Source organism: Abrus precatorius, unplaced genomic scaffold, assembly GCF_003935025.1.
Source record: "Abrus precatorius isolate BTA unplaced genomic scaffold, Abrus_2018 Scaffold9, whole genome shotgun sequence".
NCBI lineage: Eukaryota > Viridiplantae > Streptophyta > Magnoliopsida > Fabales > Fabaceae > Abrus > Abrus precatorius.
Window position 1 is genome coordinate 11713915 of NW_020874439.1, and position 23244 is coordinate 11737158.

The following is a 23244-nucleotide window of genomic DNA, read 5'->3' on the forward strand; positions in this document are numbered from 1 at the left end:
GCCTCCTTTCAGAAACTACAAGTCACCATAGATAATATCTGTGCCGGATTAGACACTACTCTGTCTTACCTACAAAAGAAGGGAATTGAGTACTACCTCGGTCAAGATAAGTCGAATACCCTCTCGACCAGGATTAAAGGTAATTAACCCAATTAAGGGTAATAATCAAACTATTATCTACTCTAATTAAAGGGCCAAAACCAGGGCTGACTCAGCAAGCTCATTAGCCCAAAATACTGCCTATAAAAGAAAAGTAGAAGGTACAGGTAAATAGTTGACTTTTGAATATTAAATAACATTTATTGCTCAGAACCGAATCTTGATTTCAGCATCAGAGTGTTTTTTGCAGGTACCCTCCCCACGTCAAGCAACATCAGTAAGATACGGAAGGACATCACCTCATTTGAGCAGAGACCCAAACACTAGTGTTTCCCCACTAGGAACATTTTGGCGCCCACTGTGGCTCTGATTTGCCTCGTTTTTAGAGTAATCATGATACTTACAAGAAGCTAACAAGACGGACAAACTCAGCAAGGGAGAACCTCTCGGTAGTAGGAGGATACCACACCTAATTAGCTGATCCCTGAAGTTCTAATGGAGGGAGGTGGTGATGAAAGCCTCTTTGCAGTATTGAGGCAACTTAAAGCAGAAATGATGGAAATGAAGAAGGAGAGGCAGAAAGATGCTCTTGAACTTTCGGATTTGAGAACGGAAAATGCCAACCTAAGGGAAGAAATAAGAACGCACATACCCTCTCAAACTACACCCCTCGCTCAAGAACAAGGAGAGTCCTCGGCGTTACAAGAAAAACCAAGGGTGGCGCAGCAACCTGGAACCCAGACTGACCGAGAAGATGTAGTAAGCCGAAGCCCATTTGCTCATCATATCTTAGAGGCCAAGCTACCTGATAGCTGGAGAGGTTTGACAATAGAAAAGTATGATGGCACATCCGACCCTGGGGAGCATTTAGATATCTTTACAACCCAGGTCGGTTTGTACACGGAGAATGATGCCTTATGGTGCAGGATATTCCCCACTTCACTCTGAGGACGGGCCCTCAGTTGGTTCACCAGGCTACCCCTTTTGTCCATTGATTCGTTTGCAACCCTCACCATACGATTCACTTTTCAGTTTGCAACAAGTCAGCCTCACCCTCTGACATCTTTGGCACTCGTCAACATTCGACAAGAGAAAAAAGAGACACTTAAAGCGTTCATGGAACACTTTGGCAAAGTAACCCTCTCAATCCATAATTTGGAACCAGTCGTGGCCATGCATCATCTTACAACAGCTCTCAAACCTAGACCTTTCATCAACAAAATATGTAAAAAATAACTCATGGATATAGATGAATTAAGGAGTTGGGCTGCCAAGTATATGTAGATGGAGGAGCTAGCCAAATACTGAAGTCAAGTTAGGATGGACCAGGGGTCCAACTCAAGAGATGTTGACAAGAGAGGCACTTTCAAGTCTCGGCAAGAGAACAAAGATAGAAGGAATGATGTTGAGAGGTTGCCTAGAGGACCCAAATATCCTTCATATACAACCCTTAACACTAATCGGTCTAGGGTACTCGATCAAGCTTTAGCAACAAAAATATTGAGCATGCCTAGACGTGCCAACACCCCCTCAGGCGGACAAAACCAAATCTTGCTGATACCATCAAAATAGGGGCCATACCACATAAAAGTGCACAACCCTGAAAGATAAAATCGAAGATATGATTAAGGAAGGACATCTGAAAGGATTTGTGCTAGCAAACCCCACCGGTCATGCCGATAGGGGTAGAGACCGTTACCCCAAATCATCAAGAAGATACGATGATAAGAAGCCTGAACGACAACGGAGTCAGTCAAGAGAGCCCTTTGTCAAATGATATGATGAACGCGAGAAATATCCTAAAAGGGTTATTAATACTATAGCCGATAGGTTTACAGGTGGAGGACCTACCTATTCATCCAGAAAGAGGCATCTGAGACAAGTTCGCTCTATCAACAATATATCACTCGATAGTAGAATCCAGATTTCACACATTACATTCACTAACGAGGAATTTCAAAGAGTAGATCCAGTACAGGATGATCCCATGGTCATAAGTGTGGACATCCTTAATTACACCGTCCGAAAAACACTAATTGACCAAGGGAGTTCAGTTGATATCCTCTACTGAAATACATTCAAGCAATTGGGGATACCAGAAGAGGAACTCAGAGAATATCACGAGCCACTGGTCAATTTTTCTGGGGAACGAGTAGAGACACGCAGGTGTATCGACCTATACACCTCATTCGGGTCAGAACACGAAGGTAAACACATTAAGGTGACCTACCTAGTGGTACACGCGAATACCTCATACAACATACTACTCGGCCGACCATCCCTTAATAAATTGAAAGCCATAGTGTCCACTTCTCACTTGACTATGAAGTTTCCATCTGAGAAAGGCTGAATCATTACTATTCATGCCAACCAGAAGACAGCTAGAGAATGCTACTTCGCAAGCCTGCGTCTAAAGCCATTTCATGGATCTAAACGAGATGTCAATATTGTATCCCCTCGGTCAAGAGAGGACTTGGATATTGAGCTGGATCCCATAATTGATGAGGGATGTCAGGTCGAATCCAGTGAAAATAAGTAACTTTTCCAGCTTGGACCAAAGCCTGAACAGATCACTTACTTGGGTGTTGGCTTGACCACACAAGAAAAGCAGAACCTGCAGAAAGTCTTTATACGGAATGCTGATTTATTTGCCTGGTAGGCTTCTGACATGCCAGGCATAGACCCATAATTTCTCTGTCATCACTTGTCGGTTTATAAGGGGGCCAAACCAATAGTGCAGAAAAAGAGAAAGATAGGAGGTGATAGAGCGAAAGCTGTGAAGGAGGAAACTAGTAAACTGCTACATACTGGCTTTATCCGAGAAATAAGATACTCTACCTAGTTGGCCAATGTAGTCATGGTCAAAAAGGACAATGGCAAATGGTGAATGTGCACTGACTTCACATACCTCAACAAGGCATACCTCAACAATGCGCTGCACAATCTCTTGGTTCATCAAGTCTTTTGTAGTAAGATGCAAATGATGCATGTAGTATTATCAACATGGCCATTTCTTGGCATAATCATAATAAATAGTAAGTCATCCAAATTTTCCAACTAAGTGTCAATTCAACATTTTCACGGTTTTTCAAGGAATAACACAATTCATGAATAGTACACTATTTCACATCACTTCTAATTTTTTCAGCAACCCATTCAAGCAAACATCACCAATTTCAAGTACCAATACCAAGCAACATCAAGGTCAATCACAATCAATTTTACAATCAATCATTCAATCACACACTCAACCAAGTCCCACACGGTTCAAGGCATTCAAATCAATGCAACACACTTTCAAATTCAATTTTAGTTTCCTTAAAATGCAAGGTACATACAAGATATTTTTCTGAAATTTTGCAACACTTTTGGATGTCAAAACCGAGACCATCCAAGTTCATTTCCACTTTTTCTTTCATAACCCTTTCTCTCATTACTCTTAATAAACTTTTCAAATTATTTCAAGGTTCTAAATCCATTACTTTCCACCTTTTTCCTCACAATATTCAGAACTGTCCAACCTCCAAAATCTCATCATTTGTCAAGTCACTAACACGCAAATTAAGGAAAATCAACATGCAAACACCAATTTCCATCATCCAAGTACAGTATTTTAATTTTCAGCAAAGGACTATGTTTAAAAAGTGTAAACCGAGGCAATACAAAGGGGCTTTCGACACTTAGATCTTTCATTTTAGTGATCCAAAGAGTACACTTATTTAAAGAGAGATAGATCTCAAAAGAACAAGGGGTTCAAGACATGCAAGGCATGATTTGAGTAGTCAAGTGCAAGATCATTGGTTAAAAACTAATATTGAGTTTAGAAAGTGGAAAACCGAAACCTTCAAGGTTCAAAATCAACATGCAAAAAGGGGATTTTAACAAATCATTTCACGGTTCCAAGACTCCAAGGGTAAACCATTATTTGAACCAAAGATTCAGCCAAAACAAGTGCAAAACTGAGATATACACCAAAATATTCAACATGCAAAGAATAAAAATTCAAACTTTCAAAGGGTCCACTCATCCAAGCATAAAACCAAGAATATAGAAGTGATAAAAATGGAGAGCAAGATGCAAATTTAATATGCAAAGGGTTCAATCATTTTGTCCAAGATCATTGAAGATAAAAATGAAAACTTTCTAAGAATTTTTCACAATTTAACCAAGGGAAAGCAAGAATCAAAATAAAAGGTGAGAACTCCCCCTTGCCTTTGAGTTTTGGGCGTGAAATGGTGAGAGAAAGGGATGGATTTTTGTGGATCTTCAAAGAGAGCTTGCTGGACGAAAACCAGCAACCAAGTTCTTCAAAGTTCTCCTCCAAGGTTGGTTCCTTCCACACAAAAATTGGAGAGAAGATGGAGGAAGAAGTTAGTGATGGAAGGGTGACGTGTTTGAGTGATTTGGATGAAGAAATTGTGGTGTTTGAGGGGCTGGAAGCTCTCGGTTTTCTTGAGAGAAGTTGAGAGAATGAGAGACTTTGAGAGAATGAAAATGATGAAGCAAAGTGAGCGAGAGAAATGAGAAATCAAGTGGAGAGAATGAGAATTGAGGTCTCAGTTTCTTGTTTCCAAAATGGGCAAATGGAAAAAAATGAATAATTTATAAGAAGGTTAAGGTCTTAATGGTCCAAGGTAATTAGGAACTCATGGTTAGCTTATTGGATAAGCCTTGGAAGTCCCAAAATTTGCTCACGGTCCAAAAGAAGTAGAATTGAAGTGAAATTGGTGAGAATGGTGCAAGAAAAAGGTGTTACGGTTTTTAGTGTAGGAATGGATATTTTTAGGGAAACTTGCAAGCAAAGTTAGTATATTTTGGCAAGTCAAATGCATGAAATAATTTAGGGCTGCATGCAAAGGGTTTTGGGTGGAGCAATTTCCAAAAATCGGCACAAAACTCCAAGGTTAAGATTTTAGGCAGCAAATGAATGTAATTTAATTGGCCGGAAAGAATGCGACATGACTAGGTTGACATGTGGACGAGACTTTTGATATGATGCTAAATTCAAGAGAATGTGATTGGTTAGAATAAATTATGATGTTGGCAATTTGGAAGACATGAAAAGAAAGTTCTAAAATGACTTTGTCGGCGAATCGGGAGACAAGAATCTCTTGCATGTAATTCTAGTGGTCAGTACTAGATTTTGGAAGATTCGGGTAATCATGGTGTTTTCACTTTAGGGGACAAGAATATTTTGCATGAAAATCTAGTGGCTGATACTAGATTTGTAAAGATTTGGAGTAATGATTACAGGACTAAGTAATGATTACAAAATCTTTTGAAATGATTATAAAATCTTTTGAAATAAATATAAAATATTTTGAAATGATTATAGAATATTTTGAAATGATTACAAAATCTATGTAATGATTACAAAATCTTTTGAAATAAATATAGAATATTTAGTAATGATTACAAAATCTTACATTTTTCGAGAATGATAATTATGATTTTTCAATAATTTAAATAAGACAAAATATAGTTTTTTGAGCAAGATTCTCAGGGGTATTTTTGGGTAATTAAGTTAAAAATAATCAGAGAAATTTTGGATGATATCGAAGCCAAGTGTATTGCATGCAGTTACTCTAAAATGCAAAACTTAGAGATCAAGTCACTATTCTCCTCAGTGAATAAAAATAGAAAATTCAGCATCTATCTAATTATTCTGACACTAGCAAGTCAGAATCAGCAAATAATTAAAATTCAAGAGCTAATAGCCAACTAACAAAAATTTGGGGCATTACACAGGCTGCCAAGTACATCTTGATAAAGAATTGTACAAAAGAGAAATTTCAACACCCAGGTTGAAATGTCTTGATGAGGATTAGGCCGGTTATGTGATGACAGAAATTCATGAAGGAATTTGTGGTATCCATTCGGGCGGAGGAACCATGGCAGCTAAGATTCTGAGAGCCTGATACTTCTTTGTAAAGAAGTACATCCCCTGTCAGCAACACGGTCCTCACATACACCAACATGCCGACACCCTTCACCCCATCAGTTCTCCTTGGCCCTTTGCCATTTGGGGATTGGACCTTCTTGGTCCTTTTCCCCTAGCAAAAGGACAGTGTAAATTCCTGATTGTCGCTGTAGACTACTTTACTAAATGGATTGAAGCAGAGCCATTGGCCACCATCACAGCCAACAACGTGCAGAAGTTCACGTGAAAAAATATAATCACACGGTTTGGACCTCATGCTCTGATAACAGATAACGGGCTGCAATTCACAGATCGACGATTCAATGAATTTTTGGAAGGGCTTCAAATCAAACACAGAGTCACATCTGTTGAACATCCTCAGACTAATGGACAGGCCGAGGTTGCAAATAAGGTCATTTTATATGAACTTAAAAGAAGATTGGATTCAGCAAAAGGAGAATAGGCAGAAAAATTGTCCGATATCTTATGGGCTTATTGATGTACACCATAAATAACCACAAAGGAGACACCTTTTCAGTTAACCTATGGTACTGATGCCATGGTGCCAGTCGAGATTGGAGAGCCATCATTTTGAAGACAACACTTTGACGAATCAGCTAACGACGAATCCCTAGCCATCAACCAAGAATTATTGGATAAAGTACGCGGTCAAGCAGCGATAGTGGCTGAGCCCAGCAAAAGGATAATAGCAAGGAAGTTCAATTCAAAAATTAATCCAAGACAATTCTATGTTAATGACTTGGTGTAGCGAGTAATAGGAGAAGCATGCCGGGACCGACGAGAAGGGAACATGGCTGCTAATTGGGAAGGACCCTTTCAGGTAATGGCACGACTAGACAATGAGTCATACAAGTTGGAGACACTTGAAGGAAAGACAATACCGAGAACTTGGAACAACACACATTTAAAGCATTATTTCAGTTAGACACTTGTAATATGTAATCGGTGCACTCTTTTCCTCACCCAAATTTTGTCATCGTAAAAGAACGTGAAAAGAAGTTTTCTTGAGAAGGTTTTTAACGAGGCACATTATCAATAAAATACATCTTCTACAGCTATTTAGTTTTTCTGGATTATCACTTAATTTCCCACCCGAGTACCTCTACTCGGCCAAGGATAAATCAATCTTTTAAAATTTCCTCCCGAGTACCCCTACTCGGTTAAGGATGAATCAAATATTAAAATTCCCTCTCAAGTATACCTACTTGGCCAAGAACGAATTAATTATTCCCTCCCGAGTACCTCTACTCGGCCAATGACGAATCCATCATTAAAATTCTCTCCCAAGTATAACTACTTGGCCAAGGACGAATTAATTATTCCCTCCCGAGTACCCTTACTCGGCCAAGGACGAATTAATTATTCCCTCTAGAGTACCTCCACTTGGCCAAAGATGAATTAATTATTCCCTTCCGAGTACCCCTACTCGGTTAAGGATGAATCAATCATTCGAATTTCATCCCAAGTATTTGTACTTGGCCAAGGATGAATTTATTATGCCCTCTCGAGTTTTCCTACTCAGTTAAGGATGAATTAATAACGACGTATTTACCCGAGCACCCCCTAATCAGTTAAAGATAAAATATCCTTCCAGGTATACCTATTTGATTAAAAATTATTCACATTAGTCAGTTAAGGTTGAAGTAAATATTTAATACCTTATTGAAAACTCTCTACACGCTGTTAGATATTTTAATCAACTAATCGGTTTAAGTTATTATTCTTCATAAGTAGTAGTCGACTAACAAAAAGAGGAGATAAATAAAATTGGTATTCATCTCCTGAATGGATTACAAAATTTGGGCACTATCGGCCCAAGAATATAAAGAGACTACAAAAAAGAAAGATTGTTTCTAATTTCCCCTCCCTAACATCAAGACCAAGGGCATTCTCAATAGTTGGGATTCGGCTAGGGGCCTTGATATTAGGTTCTACATCATCGTCCACTTCATCATATGGTAAGAACCTTTTGCCAAAGAAGTCTCTGGTTAAATCAAAATGGAAGTCGGCTGGCACTGGACAAAATTTATAGCATTGGCGTATAACATGCTGAAAGCCTGCTTCATGTTCGACAACCATCTTGTCGGAACATTTGTCAGAAAATGCCTTCATTTCAGCCTCAGCCTTTTGCCTTTCATGAGCCAAGGCCTCTTCCATTTCAAGAGATTTGGCTCTTAAAGCTTCTTCTATCTCCAGAGACTTTGTCCTTAAATCCTCTTCCATTTCTTCATGCTTAGCCCTCAGTGCCTGCTCGGTGGTTTGAAGCTGATTTTCCATTGTGTTATAATGCTCCTTTATCTGAGCAACCTCAGTTTCTAGACCTTTATTGGCCTCAAATAGGTTGGATCAGACCTCTTCACTCTCAGCTAAAGCCCTCTGAAAAGAAGAAAACTGACCTTGGACCCTTTCCAGTTCTTGCAAAGGCTCCAAAGCTAGTCTTCGGACCATCACCATGGCTCAGGCTTGTAGCTCAGAGTACCACTGCCATAAGGCCTTATGGTTTAGATGGTTGACTATATTACACCTCGACTTAGAAAGTAAATCGGGGGCGACAACCCGTCTGGCTCGGACCCCTTCGGCAAAGAAAGAATCAGCCAACAACGCTGGAGGAATCAAAGAGTTGGCAGAGGAGCTACTGGCACCTACTGACCTAGCTACTCGGGCATTTTTGCTTGGCCCCTCGGCACCAGCCGGCCCAGCTGACCGAGAATGCTTCCGCTCCTTCTCGGACTCTTTCTCCTTGCCCCTGTCCTTGCGCTTCTTTGGCTGACCTTCAGCAAGAACGAAGTTTTGGGGAGAAGGGCGAGATTCAGTAATTTCTGGAACATGGTCAAGTTGGGGATGACGATACTCTTTAACTGAGACGTCACCAGGAGTCCATCTTCTTAATCCATGACGATATGTCGGCATGTTAACCCCTTTTTGAGCCATTATAGCAACAATAAAAACAAAAAGTCAAATTAATACAACTTGATTCAAAAACTAAACTATAAAATGAAGCATACCATCCATATTCGAACGTGGACGAGAGGACTTCTGTAAAAGGATGAGGGCTTGGGTAGGAAGCTCTCGGGGAAGAGACTTCAAGTACTCCAAGGCCGACAACTCCTCATCCGACATGTCCTCGAAAAAAAGTCATAACGACGAGGTATCTGAGTCCAATGGAAGGGGAAGAGCGGGCTGTCTTCGTTATCAAAAAAGTATTTCCTACCTACGAGGTGCACAGTTACTTTGAAGTAATCGGTCTTGAAACCCTTGAAGGAGAAGGCATAGGGTTTGAATAACAGCAGTTCAGGTTGCCTAATTAATGGCACCCATCTTGCTAGGTCTGAAGGACGAGTACAGAAAAAATGAAGAAACAATCCTACACTTGATTCTATGTAATGAAACTTACAAAGAACTCTAAAGGCTTGCAGCGCCGTCCACCCATTCGGATGGAGTTGTGTCAACACTACATTCAAAACTCTTAATACTCCCATTTGGAAGTCATCAAAAGGAAGCTTAATACCTAACTCCCTAAACATGTACTCATACTGTTATACACAAAGAAGGTGTCGGCCATTCCAACACCTCCTAAGAACACTAGGTCGGGATTGCTAGAACCATCTCTTCGGCAAGTGTTGATCACTATTGGGTATGGAGTCGAAGACTCCTATAAGGAAATATCGCAATGATCTACAAAAGATTAGAGATCCTTATTCCTTTGAAAGCGGGAGAAGTAGGCGGCCACTTCACCATGGACCCATTCATAGTTAGGAACTATACAAGGAGGCAATACCGGTATTTCTCTAGGGAGGCTGGCATTCGGTATCGATTGGGTAGATTCAGAATCATCGGCAACATCCGACGGTTTGACACCATCACTGAATTCCCTAACTATTTGTTCTACTTCATCCTCTGCCCCACTCGGCCTTGAAGAAACCTCACCCTCTTCAGTTCCTCTGACACTATGAACTTCAACAGTAGTCGGCCCTGACGAATCAGACAATGAGTCCTCCTACTCTAGTGATTTGGCCATTACAGACTAAGGAAAAATTAATGAATGATTAAGCGTACCTTGCTGTAGTAGTCGAAAAGAGGAAGAAAAACTTCTAAAAGTAATGTATACCACTAGGTCTAGAGCAATAGTATGCACCCTTCGGTTTAGAGCAAAAAAAGCGTAAATAGAGGCCTGGACCACCATGTATTTATAAAACCAGAGGTGTCAAGCATACGAAGGGTCACATCCCTTCCTAACCGTCGGATCTTTCCCAGATCTACAGATGTGATCAGGCACCCTTTCATTTTAGAGGCATACAAAACGAGGAAACCCTAACAAAAAAAAATATCTCGTACACTCTAAAGTGGCCAAAATCATTATTTATATTATTTTTATTTTTATTTTTTAATTATTTTATTTTATTTACATCTAAAACTAAATACGGATTCGGTTTGTGTCTCCTCGTCCTATTTATCTCTTCATTAAACTGAATACCCCCTCGGTACTCTTATCTCTTGACTGAAACAGAATATCCTTTTGTCTACATACCATAGGTAAGTATATTATTAAGCCCTTGCATCGTACCTCTTCAGGCTTGGGGGGCTAGTGTACCGGATAAGACACTACTCGGTCTTACCTACAGAAGAAAGGAACCGAGTACTCCCTCGGTCAAGATAAGTCGAATACCCTCTCAGCCAGGATTAAAGGTAATTAACCCAATTAAGGGTAATAATCAAACTATTATCTACTCTAATTAAAGGGCCAAAACCAGGGCTGATTCAGTAAGCCCATTAGCCTAAAACACCGCCTATAAAAGGAAAGTATGAGGTACAGGTAAAGGGTTGACTTTTGAATATTAAATAGTATTTATTGCTCAGAACCAAATCCTGACTTCAGCATCAGAGTGCTTTTTGCAGGTACCCTTCCCACATCAGAGTCCTCCTACTCTAGTGATTTGGCCATTACAGACTACCCTTCCCACGTCAGGCAACATCAGCAAGATATGGAAGGACGTCACCTTATTTGAGCAGAGACTTGAAGACTAGTGTTTCCCTACCAGGAACAATATCCAATAATATTTTCTAATAAATTATATTGAATATTTAATATAGATGAAATTAATAATAAATATAATCATCTCAAAATTTAGGTTTAACAATCTTTCTTTTAAATTACTCTTTTTGAAACTTCTCAGCAACATCACATCTTTAACTTGTGTTGAGTCTTCAACGCATAATTAATTAGAATTCACACATCGTATGTAATAGTATACCTCTTTGTCATTCTATTTGAGTGGATGTTCTCAAATTGTTTTCATTGCATAATTGAATTCTTTCCTTTAAAAAAAAATGTAGAAGAAACTCATAACAAGCAACCCATAAATGAAACGTTAAAAAGTTTTGGCTGCATATATTTCTTATCTATAAGTCAAAAACAACCTTTAGTTAGAAAGATGAAATGTTTCATGACAACACATTCTCATTCTAGGCTTAACTACTGAGGCATATCATTGTGATCCCATGTTGTATATAATATCAAATTTCATTGTAAATTGGTACTTTTTTTGAAGAATTTATTATCAGTAAGGAATCAGTTCTGCTATCTTATATAGTTTAGAAGATTAATTTAATTTATTCATACATAGTATACGATAAAATGTGTTTACTCTTTATAAATATAATTATATATAATTATAATTTTTCAAAATATTAATTTTAACCATCATATGTTTTATTTTTAAAATTTTATTCTTATTATTATTTATTGGTGTGATTAAATTTAAATTTAAATTTGTCACATTACATATTATCTTAAGATGATTAATAATGTGACACACTTAATCATATATATACTACGCTATTACTAAATGATGATAAAAAAAACTATTTTTAAAAAGTTCAAATTAATCAAATTTAATTTTTTAAAGAATTAAAATTAATAAATATAATTATATTTATAAAAATTAAATAAAATAATGATACTAATAATAGTATTTTTTTTAATAAATCAAATTCATAAAATATTAATATAATTTTACAATGAATATCATGTTCTTTTTTAGATACAGATTATATTAATTTTCATTGTGTCTAATAATATTAATTATTTTATTATATTTTAATCGTATTGTGAAACATAAATTTTATGTTAAAAATCTAACAGCTAATGAAGTAATAAATTATAACTCGTTAGATTTAAATATATATATATATATATATATATATATATATTCACTTATTAATTTAATGCGTTTTTAATCGAAGGAGATGGTTAGCATACCTAAACCCATCCTAATATATGTAAATGAGTAATCTTAGTATCTTGCTATCACATTTTTTTCCTATTATTATTATAAAAATTTTATTTTTTTAGTAACAGACAAACTTCTTTTTTCTTTTAAAACAACGTAGGGAGTATTAAAATAAAACATTATGCACCAACAAATGAAACATGAAACTTTAAATAGGAAGTAAAACATTTAATATTTAGTAAAACTCTCGTGAATTTTGCTCAATGATATTTTGCGTTCATAGGGTCTTATATCATATAAGATAGTGACACTGCATTTTGGCAATTTCTTTTTTGTCTTATAGTCTTTTGAATCGGTGCAGTTTATTTAAAATTTGATTGGTGGGTGATAAGTATATGTGATTTTATTAGTTTAGAATAAATAATAAAATAAATAAATCAAGAAATTGCAATTGAAACAATTATTAATCTCAACTATAAAAATAATTCACACTTGATTCTTCAGTGCACGAACCTTCTTAAATTCACACCATTTGATGATTTCTTGATTTAAATTACATGACAATAAGGTTGTTTGATGACACATTTTGATTGAATTTTATCCAAGATACATTCAAAGAATATAAAAATTAAATCAAGCAACTCAACACAATAATCCAATTTTCAATATAGTGAAGATCCAACAAGTAAACATTTATAAACAAATTAATATAGGTTCATAAAAGTTCATTATAAAAGAAATAAGAAAATAATAATAATAACATGTTAAGGTCCCTCTTAAGTGTCTGGTTTTTTCTTGGCAATTGTTGTTGAATGCACTTCCTTGTAAAGGTTTACTGATTGATCGTGGTGTTCAAATTGATGATATAACTTGTTGTTTCTGTCATGGTTTGGAGGAACTTCCAACTCATTTATTTTTAACGTGCTCAGTTTCATCTCAAATCTGGTACTTTATTGCGCGTTGGCTTGGATTCTTACTAGTTTTGCCTTCAGATTTATCGACTCACTTGCTTTCTTGGGTTGGTGTTGACTGTAGTAAAAGAGAAGGAATATGCTTATTAATTATTTGGGTAAGTACACTGTGGTCTTTGTGGTTGCATAGAAATAGAATTATATTTTCTAATGGTGTTTTGGATGAGAGGGAAATCCTAGATTCTATTATTTTGAGATCCTGGAAATGGTTATCACTTGTTAGTAAGAGAGAAGCTATTATGTTAGCTGATTGGTATTTGAACCCACGAAATTGCATCTGTCTTAATTTTGCATAAGTATATTTTTGCTTTTTATTTCTCTGAGTAAGTAATTTTTTTGTGTATATGGGTTTTGAGTTCCCCTTGAACTCTTTTTAATAAGATTTGTTTTGCCTATCAAAATAATAATAATAACATGTTTAATTTCTTTTTTTAAAATAATTATTTTAAAATAAAATATAGTAGCTATTATATGAATTAGAGCAATGCATTTTTATTTGCTCAAGTGTAGCTTCCATGAAATTAAATTATTGAATTTTACGCATAGCACCTCCCTGACGAGTAATCTATTTTTAATTTAAATTTCTAATAGTCAAATTTTATTATTTTATATTTATTTTATCAAAACATTTATCGTTTCACCCAATAAAATTAGAAAAATAATTGATATATATATATATATATATATATATATATATATATATATATATAGCACCACATGCATTTATAAAAAAAATAGTATTGATATAATTTGTGCTAACTCTTGTGGAGCAAGTGGGGGAAGGTAGAGTGCTAATTTAAAGATCTAATGTCAGGTATGTTAGATTTTTTAACATTAATATTAATATTTATATTAATTTATGGATTAACATTATTAAATTATTATGGTTATATTGTTATTAATTATGACGTAAAATAAATGTGTATAATAATAATAATTATTATTATATAGATTTTGTAATTGGGCTCTTAGTGTGAATAGTACGTGATGGGTTGGACTATTCTATGTGCCCAGTGAGAGGTTTCTGTTCTCATCTGATTAGGCTTATATAACTGTTACCCCATTAAACAGTTACCAATGTGGGATAATAGCAATTAGATAAGAGAGTAGTACACGCTCACTCAAAACAAGGATTGCTTATGACTCATAGTTCTCATCGGAATTGCTTATGACTCGTGGGTTCTCATCAGGTACGCGTTTAACGCAATTATTCAATTATATATAGTTGAAATTGTATTGAGTTGTTATGATGTGTATTATATATAATTGTGTTATCTTTAATTTTATATTTAAAATTCCTACAAGGTAGTGCAGTGACAGCCTACTCAAATGTATTTTCTTCCAATAATATATATAAAAGCACAAATTATATACATTTTTTATTTTAATTTCTTCTAATAAATATTGAAATCAATCTCTAAAATTATATAAATTTTAATTTTAATTTTATATAATATATATAAAAGTATTTTTTGAACATTAAATAACAGTAAATTTATTTAAATAAGAAAGAATAAAATGAATGATTTTTTCAAAAAGTTAGAGAAATTAAAAATATTTAAAATAGACCACTTATACAATCTCAAATACTAATTTAAGTGACTTGTTATTGTTCCTATTACCTGTTTTAATGGTTCTATATGAGATGATGACATACATGTATGTGGAAACTTTTTTATTTTAAAGCACTTCATCATAGATGACAACTTCATCAATCATATTACATAGTTTACAATTTCATAATAATAATAATAATTGTTTTAATTAAATTCAAATTATCGCATGTGGTTTGAGATGTTAAAACATAGTATTAGCACAATTAAGTACAATTGGTTTAGTTAACCGTCCATGCCCTATTTAATTTCACTTTGAGTGATGATAGATTCAAAAATTAATTAATTTAGACTCATGATTCAATCCAAAAATCAGTTAATTGGTCGGTTCGATCCAATCAAACAATTTAAAATTAAAATGATTGAGTGTTCAATTATTATTAATTAAGATACGTGTACAAAATAAATTTAATATATAGTTTTACATTTAAATAATACATGCTACAATGAAATAAGTTTTTGTATTTGTTTATGAATCGAACATTGAATCAGTTGAAACTTGATGAAAATTAGTGATAAAATTTGGTTTGAATCATATGTTGCTAACCTTTTAATTTATTTTTTCTATAAAAATATATTTTGAGAAAAATAAAAAAATTATTTGATATTAATATTTTTTAAATTTTAATTGTAGTATAATATCAGTACAAAAAATTCGTCACGGTTAATCAATTAAAATATATCATAAATATATTTTTTATATTAATTATTATAAAGTTCAACGATTTTGGCTGATATAACAGTTCATAATTTGATTGTGTAATTTTTTTTTATTTTTTAGTTTATTTAAATTAAATACATTTTTTATTTATAATTTATAGTAATATGTAATATAATATTAAAAATATATTCAATAAAATAAAACTTCAATTAAACCATAAAGAAATGAATAAATCATAAATTACTGTATTTACCTCTATTTAATATAAAATTCCGATATGTTTCGCTCTGTTATATCTACATCGTGATTTATAATTTTATATATTACTTAATTTTGAGTTTTATGAAATAATTTGTTTATAAATTAAAAAATTATGTGATGGCATGTCTCATTATATCTAAAAATAGCGATATAGTGATTAAAATATTAAAATAAAATTATAGCAAGAAAAAAATTAAAATAAAATGAGTTTTTTTATACAGTGATTTAGGTAATATTATATATTTAAACAATGACTTGTGCAATATTATTTAAAATAAAATTTAATTGAAATAAATTGATAATTTAAAATCTTCAACTTTATGATAATTAATTTAAAATTTATATCTACAATTATTTTTATCATATAAACTACCTGTACCTTTCATTAAGAAAAAAAAAACATTTTTATTTGTGTTGAATAAAAGAATAGGTAATACACATATTTGTCTAAATATTTGTTAAAACTAAAATCATAAATTAAACTGAAAAATATTAACTTATTAATTTGTACAGTATTAGTTTATTTTATTTTTAGTTATTTTTTTAATAAATTTGTGTACATAAATATCCATATTTTGACTCAGCATATTTAATAGATAATATACCTCTCTATTATTATTTCTTTAAGATAACTGTTGATTCAAGGTTTAATTGTCATCTTGCAAATTACATAATTTTTATTCTATCTGAAATTTGTTAAAAGATATCAATTTTGTTTGAAATTCATGTAAAATAAATTGATTCAATAAAATATTTTATTTCTATATTCGTTTAAATTTGATGAAAAATTGTTTAAAAAGCATTTAGGGTCGAATTTAAAATGATTTAAAAATTCATATTGATTGTTTATTAACGTGTACTAAAAAGGGATAATAATTTAGAATTTATTATTGATATTTCAAGTAAAGATGGACCAAATTTTTCAACATTCAAATGGGGATGATGATGTGTACTTTCTTAATTTGAAAACTATTATTTAAAGTTAATGTAGCCATGAGACAAGAGACTCATAATTAGTAAGTAAGGATATGCTTGAAAAAGAAAACATCTAAAAGAACCCGAAAAGGTCTCAAATAATAATAATAATTTAAAAACAAAGAAAATGTGATACAAGAATTTCTTATTTAAAAAAAAAAGATAAATTAATTATTTTAATTATAAAACTAATAAAAAAGCATTAACTACATATATAACATTTTTCAATTTAAAAAAAAATCTAAACTTCTTTTCATTTATAATTATAAAATATAATAAATATATAATTCCATGATTATATTTAATTGCCGTACGTATGTACCTCGTTACGTTAGTTGCCTAGGCATATACATGGCCCCCCTATACATGAAATGGACAGCGATGAATTTATTTTTATCTTGATCTGATTTAAAATTTTGGAAGAATTTTATTTTTAAACTTATATTTGACTTGATTAAAATATAATAATATAGAGGATAAGATCAAGTTAATTCAATTTATTGGCAGAATATATTAATCTTAGCATTATATATAATTAAATTAAAGAAATAATAAAATATAAAGTTAAAATTATACTATATTTTCTAATACATATTTTAAAACCAAAGATCTAAATATAAATATAACAAATGTCTTGGTAACATGACAAATTAACTTGTAATATATGGACAAGAAAAGTATGGGGACCCATGAGAAATTTAGCAATGTACTAAACTGTGTAATCATAGGCTTTCTTTTGTTGTTATGCAATTAAAGGTTTCTTTTTGGTTCTTTCCAGTCCCAATCCTATGTAGCAAAGTGGGTTACCTTTGGTTAGGTGGGCTAGTGGGTAAGATTTAACTAATGTCTATATAAAGTAATGGTTTTTTCACGTTCATGCATGCCTTTTCTTTTTCTTTTAAATATTCATATTCGTTTGCATACAAACGTGAGTAATGAGGATTTTGATCTTTTTTTCTCTGTACCCCATCATGTATTTAAGTTTTCTTATCAATCTCCTTTATATGTAGTTTAATTAAGTAAAATACTATTAAATCAGAAATATTATTATATAATAAAGTTCATTTATTTTAAAATTAAATACGATGCAAAACCAGTCCGTGACCATATTATTAGGCATGACAAAAAGGAAATGATCTTAGGAAAAGAAGTTTTAATTTCAATTCCACATATATATAGTGCTGATAAAAGAATATGAGAACCATACTTTTCAGCATTGACGGTGGTGGTATCAAGGGGATTATTCCAGCAACAGTTCTTGAACACTTAGACGAGGCACTTAAGGTTGATCATATATATATATATTATAACTACTCAATTTAAAAAAATGACAATTAGAATGATGGATAGAAAATAAGGTGGATTTTGGTGTAATATATATTCTATTTTTTTCTTGAAATTGTTGGTTTCTTAATTAGGAATTATGCTAAGATTAAGTAGTATAATCTTACCCCTTCTTCTTTTGTAAAAAAATCAAACATTTTCATTTGGCTGAGTTGCAGGCTAAAGACCCAAATACAGCTTTAGCATATTATTTTGATATGATAGCAGGAACTAGTACTGGTGGACTTATAACTGCTTTGTTAGCCAGCCAAGACCCAAAAGACCCTAATCATCATGGGTTTACTCCAGCGGAAATCGTAAAGTTTTACATGGATAATGGCCCTCAAATATTCAATTATTCTAGGTATATATGTTGAGAACATGAATAAGTAGACATGTATATGTTAATTTGAGTCACCCCTGCCAAAAGTTTGATTGACAAAATGCTGTTTTGAAACTTACTTAGATCGTCATGGTATGTTTCAAAATTTTAAATTATAGTTGGTGGAATTTCTATTGAAATGGTTGAATTCCACATGTTATAATATAGCTGAACATAGTATGATCATATTTAGAGAAAAAGTATATACTTTTTATTAAATTTAATTAATAAATTTTTCAATAATAATAATAAGTCATAATAAATTGTTTTTCAATATGATTATATCATATTAATTGTGTTTGGTAACATAAATATATAATTTATTTAAAATTTTATAACTAGTTTTAATAAGTTAATAGCATAGTTTGATAATTACTAAATAGAAGCGTTTTATAACATTTGAAAAAAAATCGATGAAGTAGTATTAAAATTATGACTAATAATAGTTATAACTTACTATTACCTTTATCTTTTTAAGCAAATTACACGTAAGTATAAATTATAATATTTTCATTTAATATATTTTATTAAACAACTAACTCTCTCTCTCTTATATATATATATATATATAATTAATTTTTGGATTGTCATAATGGAAAAACATCCAGACCTGGGCATGGTGCCACATTTGATGGGGAGTTCTTACATAATATAACTCGTGAGATATTGCAAGACACTCGACTGAGTGATACATTGACACATGTTGTAATCCCAACCTTTGACGTGAAGACAAAGAAACCAGTTATATTCTCAAATTATAAGGTTAGTATGTATACAAATATAAAATTATAATCAATATTTAAAGTTGTCATTATATATAATTCTTAAAACAAACTTTAATTAGAGAAATATTAAAAATACTTGAATAATTATCTAATGTTCTCCTATAAGTAAAATAAATGGATAGAACTTTGATCTAGCTATTAATTGGATACAATTGCTGAATATTGTTTTGCAACTTTGGTCTTGCAGCACGAATTATCCCTCCTTAAATGCGAAGATGTCAGATATATGCATAGGGACTTCAGCTGCACCCCAAACTCTACCTCCCTATCAATTTGAGAATGATGGTACTGAGTTCAATTTGATTGATGGTGGTGTTGCTGCTGGTAATCCGGTAAATAAGTTAATTACAAGTTTGATGCTATTGTTATTAATGAAGCCCATTATTAAACCATAAGGCTAATCTCATATAAATCATAGGTACTCTTATTAATATTTTATGTTTATCTCTTCTAATAAAAATTGAATAGCTTTTACTTATTTAATCTAAAATATATAAAAGTAGATAGAAGTTTTAAATATAATTGAATCATGTTAAAGTGGTTAACTTGGGATATGAAAAGGAAATTGACTTGCTAACAAAAATCTCAACAAGAATCATCACGGTATATGTTCTCTAGTAAATTTTATTCTCCATGATGATTTTTGGGGCGTCCATAACCTCAATAGTTAGCTAGATTTTTTCACTTTTTTTTAATTATTTTTCGTCTTTGGCCCCTTGACATTTACAAACGAAAAAAAAATATAATTAATTGATATTCAAAGTGAATTTTATTTAATAAAAGGGTTACATTAAGTACATGTTACGACTAGTATTAAAAGTTTTTAAACTCATTTAAAAATATAAACATAGTGTGAAACTCATATTTAATAATTGCTGAATTATTAATCTTGCTTTTAAAGTTATATTTGATACAATAATATAGTTAGCATTTGAATCAATTATATAAAATTAATTAAAGGAAAAGACAACATATTTTTTCAGCTCATTCAAACAAAAATATTATAAATAAATAGTGCAATTTTCTTATGATAAAACATGAAAGAGATAATTAATTATCTACATATATGGTTCATCAGACGCAGAGTGCCGTGAGTGAAGGTATACGATACAACAGTTTCGGCGAAATTCACGTACTATCGTTAGGAACAGGAGTAACAACAGTTATCGAACAATACGATGCTGAAATCGTTGGTAGATGGTCACAGTTGGACTGGCTATATAAAGGACCAGAATTTCTTGTTCGTGCTTCTACAGACATGACTGAAAATTACCTTGCCACAGTGTTCCCAAGCCCCCAACCTACCAAAACCTACCTTCGAGTTGAGGTATACTTCTTCAAAGTCGTAACTCTAATTTCAAGTTTTGAGAAGGGAATGTTAAATTTCCATACACCTCTTATAATTAATTTATTTCATTAGATATTAACATTAATTAAGAATATGATCACTATTTTTTTAATAAAGTTTGATAGTTTTTCTTTCTTAATTTAACTTTTTTAAAAATGAGACAAGTCATATTTTATAATATGGTTACTACAAATTATTTTAGAAAATAGACTAATCACGTTAATAAGTGTTGTGTGAAGAAATTAAGTCGAATTTTGACAATTTTTTTAATGTTTTATCATAAGCACGATTTAATAATATTTATGGATTATTTATTTTAGAATAATTAATGAATATTGTAATTGCAGGAATATGACCTGCCTGATTTCCTGGATAAAACGGTTAATGCTAAAAAAGAAAACATGGACAATCTCGAACAGGTGGGAAAAGACCTGTTGAAAAAAAATGTTGATTCTTTTGATATCGAAGAAACTGGTGATGGTACCTATGCCGAGGCTCTTGACAGGTTTGTATCGATATATATATATATATATGGTTGATGGAAGTGATCATATTCTGAACGAAATATTTGTTAAGTTTGTAATCAATCATTTTTTTGAGGGGTCTGTTTTTATTTTGTGAAGGTTTGCTGAGATTTTGTACAACGAAAGGCAGCATCGTTTGAAAACAATGTCGATGGAGAAAAGGGGACGACCATTTATTCAAAATATGGGGGTTCCTTTTGGCCAAGCTCAAGCAGCTTAACTCAGGCAATTACTAAAGAATGTATTAGAATAAATGCCAAACCAATGGCCTTGTCTTGTGTGTTTGTGTGTTTGATCTTCATATGTTGTAATATGTAAGAATCTGTGTTTGTTGATGTGTGTGTATGTAATGTGTGTAGTGTTTGATATAACAAGGTTCAGTGCTGCTCCTTTTCGTGAGGACTATGAATCATATGTACTAAATATTATATAATTGATCCCTAGTTGGATTGTTACTTTTTGGTTGTGTTTTAATATCTTTCAATTATTTATAGTTCTTTCCTTTATCATAATATCAATTAGATGGAATTTCAATTATAGATAAATATCTTTTGTATAGTTAAAGATTAAATAAAAGATTTTTTGTATAGTTAAAGATTAAATAATAATTAAATTAAATTAAGTACTAAATTGATTAATGTTTACAATTGTATAATATGTATGCATATAAAAGAACGAGGTAGATATTAAAATAGAGGCATTGAAATGTAAGGAAAAAAAATCTAATAATATTATAACTTTAGTTAGTACAAAATCTATATATGAATAAACGATTAAAAAATTGATCAGGAAGTACAGATCCAATAATTTGTTCTAATGATATAAGTTTCAATAAATTAAAATCCATTAATATAAAAAAGGAAGTGAATCACTTTAATAAATATTGAATCAATAAGAACAAGATCCAAATTTGCTCGGACTTAATTATTGTTAGTGATCCTATGTCAGTAGTTATCTAAAAGAATTGTTAATATAAATAGTATTTGTACTTTTGTTAAAATTGGACATTGTGTGTATGTAATGTGATATAACAAGGTTCAGTGCTCCTCCAACTCTTACATCAATATTCTTAACTCAAAATCACCATTTCTAAAATGATTATCCTTAACCATTTGTTCTTTTATTGTTTGAATTGAAATATGCAGATTCTGCTGTGAACTTTGCTTATTCTATTTCGTCCCATGCCTCGAAACTCATCATCCTATTCCATTTTTGTCGCATTTCCATTTGTTGTTTTAGTTAATATTCTATTACAAGATTTTGGCTGATACGTAGCTCAAAAGTTTATGCCAATCGACATGCTTTGGAAATTAGGTGATATGTAAGGTAAAAAAAAATTATAATAAAAAATAAATTATAAGTTAATTAAATTATTGAAATATGCGCATAAAGTCCACATTTATCTAAATTAATCGAAAAGAATTAATGGCATATAAATATAAGTATAAAAAATATTTTTATTAGTATAAAAACTTTTAATTGATGTCAGAAAACAAAAACATAAAAATTTAATCTCAAAATAAACAATATCATGTTATAAAATGAACGTAAAATTACAAGGAAGAATATAGAAAGGAAGAGAGAATCTCAATTTCATTTCACATATCTTCAATACAAATGAGACACACATTTATAGGTCTAAAACTATAACTGAAGAATCGTATCTCTTTGAATGAAAATTAAACAAAACAGTTACAAAATCGTAAGTTACAAAGAATAAGAAGGAGTTATGAATATGAACATTCACTCATATAATAATTCATAACACTTCCCCTTGAATGTCCATTATTTGAGAATATGTTTCATAACATCTAACTAGGAAAAACTCAATGGGATAAAAGTCTAAGAAAAATACATTGTTATTTACGCTATTATATGCTGCCTCATTAAAAACCTTGCCAGGAAAACCCAATGGAAAAAAATCATAGCTAAGGGGAAAAGAGTGTAGAGCGTATTAATTCTCCCCTCATGTGGACAACTATTTCGAAGACGACAAAATCCGATCTTGTGAACTAGTTGTTCAAAAGTTTTATTTGAAAGTGACTTTGTGAAAATATCTGCTAGATTCTCACATGAACGAACTTGTTGAATATTTATATCACCATTCTTTTGAAGATCATGGGTAAAAAAG

The 23244-nt window shown here is 32.0% G+C and overlaps 1 protein-coding gene across 1 annotated transcript; it reads left to right on the plus strand.

Moving 5' to 3' along the window:
• Positions 1-17945: 17945 nt before the first annotated feature.
• On the plus strand, positions 17946-21333 carry LOC113850811 (patatin-like protein 2). Its single transcript, XM_027481342.1, has 7 exons — positions 17946-18035; positions 18254-18438; positions 19065-19226; positions 19429-19573; positions 20320-20568; positions 20937-21094; positions 21213-21333. The coding sequence occupies exons 1-7, from the start codon at positions 17946-17948 to the stop codon at positions 21331-21333; spliced, it is 1110 nt and encodes a 369-aa protein (XP_027337143.1).
• The last annotated feature ends 1911 nt before the right edge of the window (positions 21334-23244 follow it).

What these genes read in the sequence shown, in the direction of transcription:
- LOC113850811 (XM_027481342.1), top strand. Translation starts at nt 17,946, where the DNA reads ATGAGAACCATACTTTTCAGCATTGACGGTGGTGGTATCAAGGGGATT. An exon ending in CAAATATTCAATTATTCTAG is followed by an intron (nt 18,439 to 19,064) that starts GTATATATGTTG and finishes AAAAACATCCAG; the next exon opens with ACCTGGGCATGGTGCCACAT. An exon ending in AAACCTACCTTCGAGTTGAG is followed by an intron (nt 20,569 to 20,936) that starts GTATACTTCTTC and finishes TTGTAATTGCAG; the next exon opens with GAATATGACCTGCCTGATTT.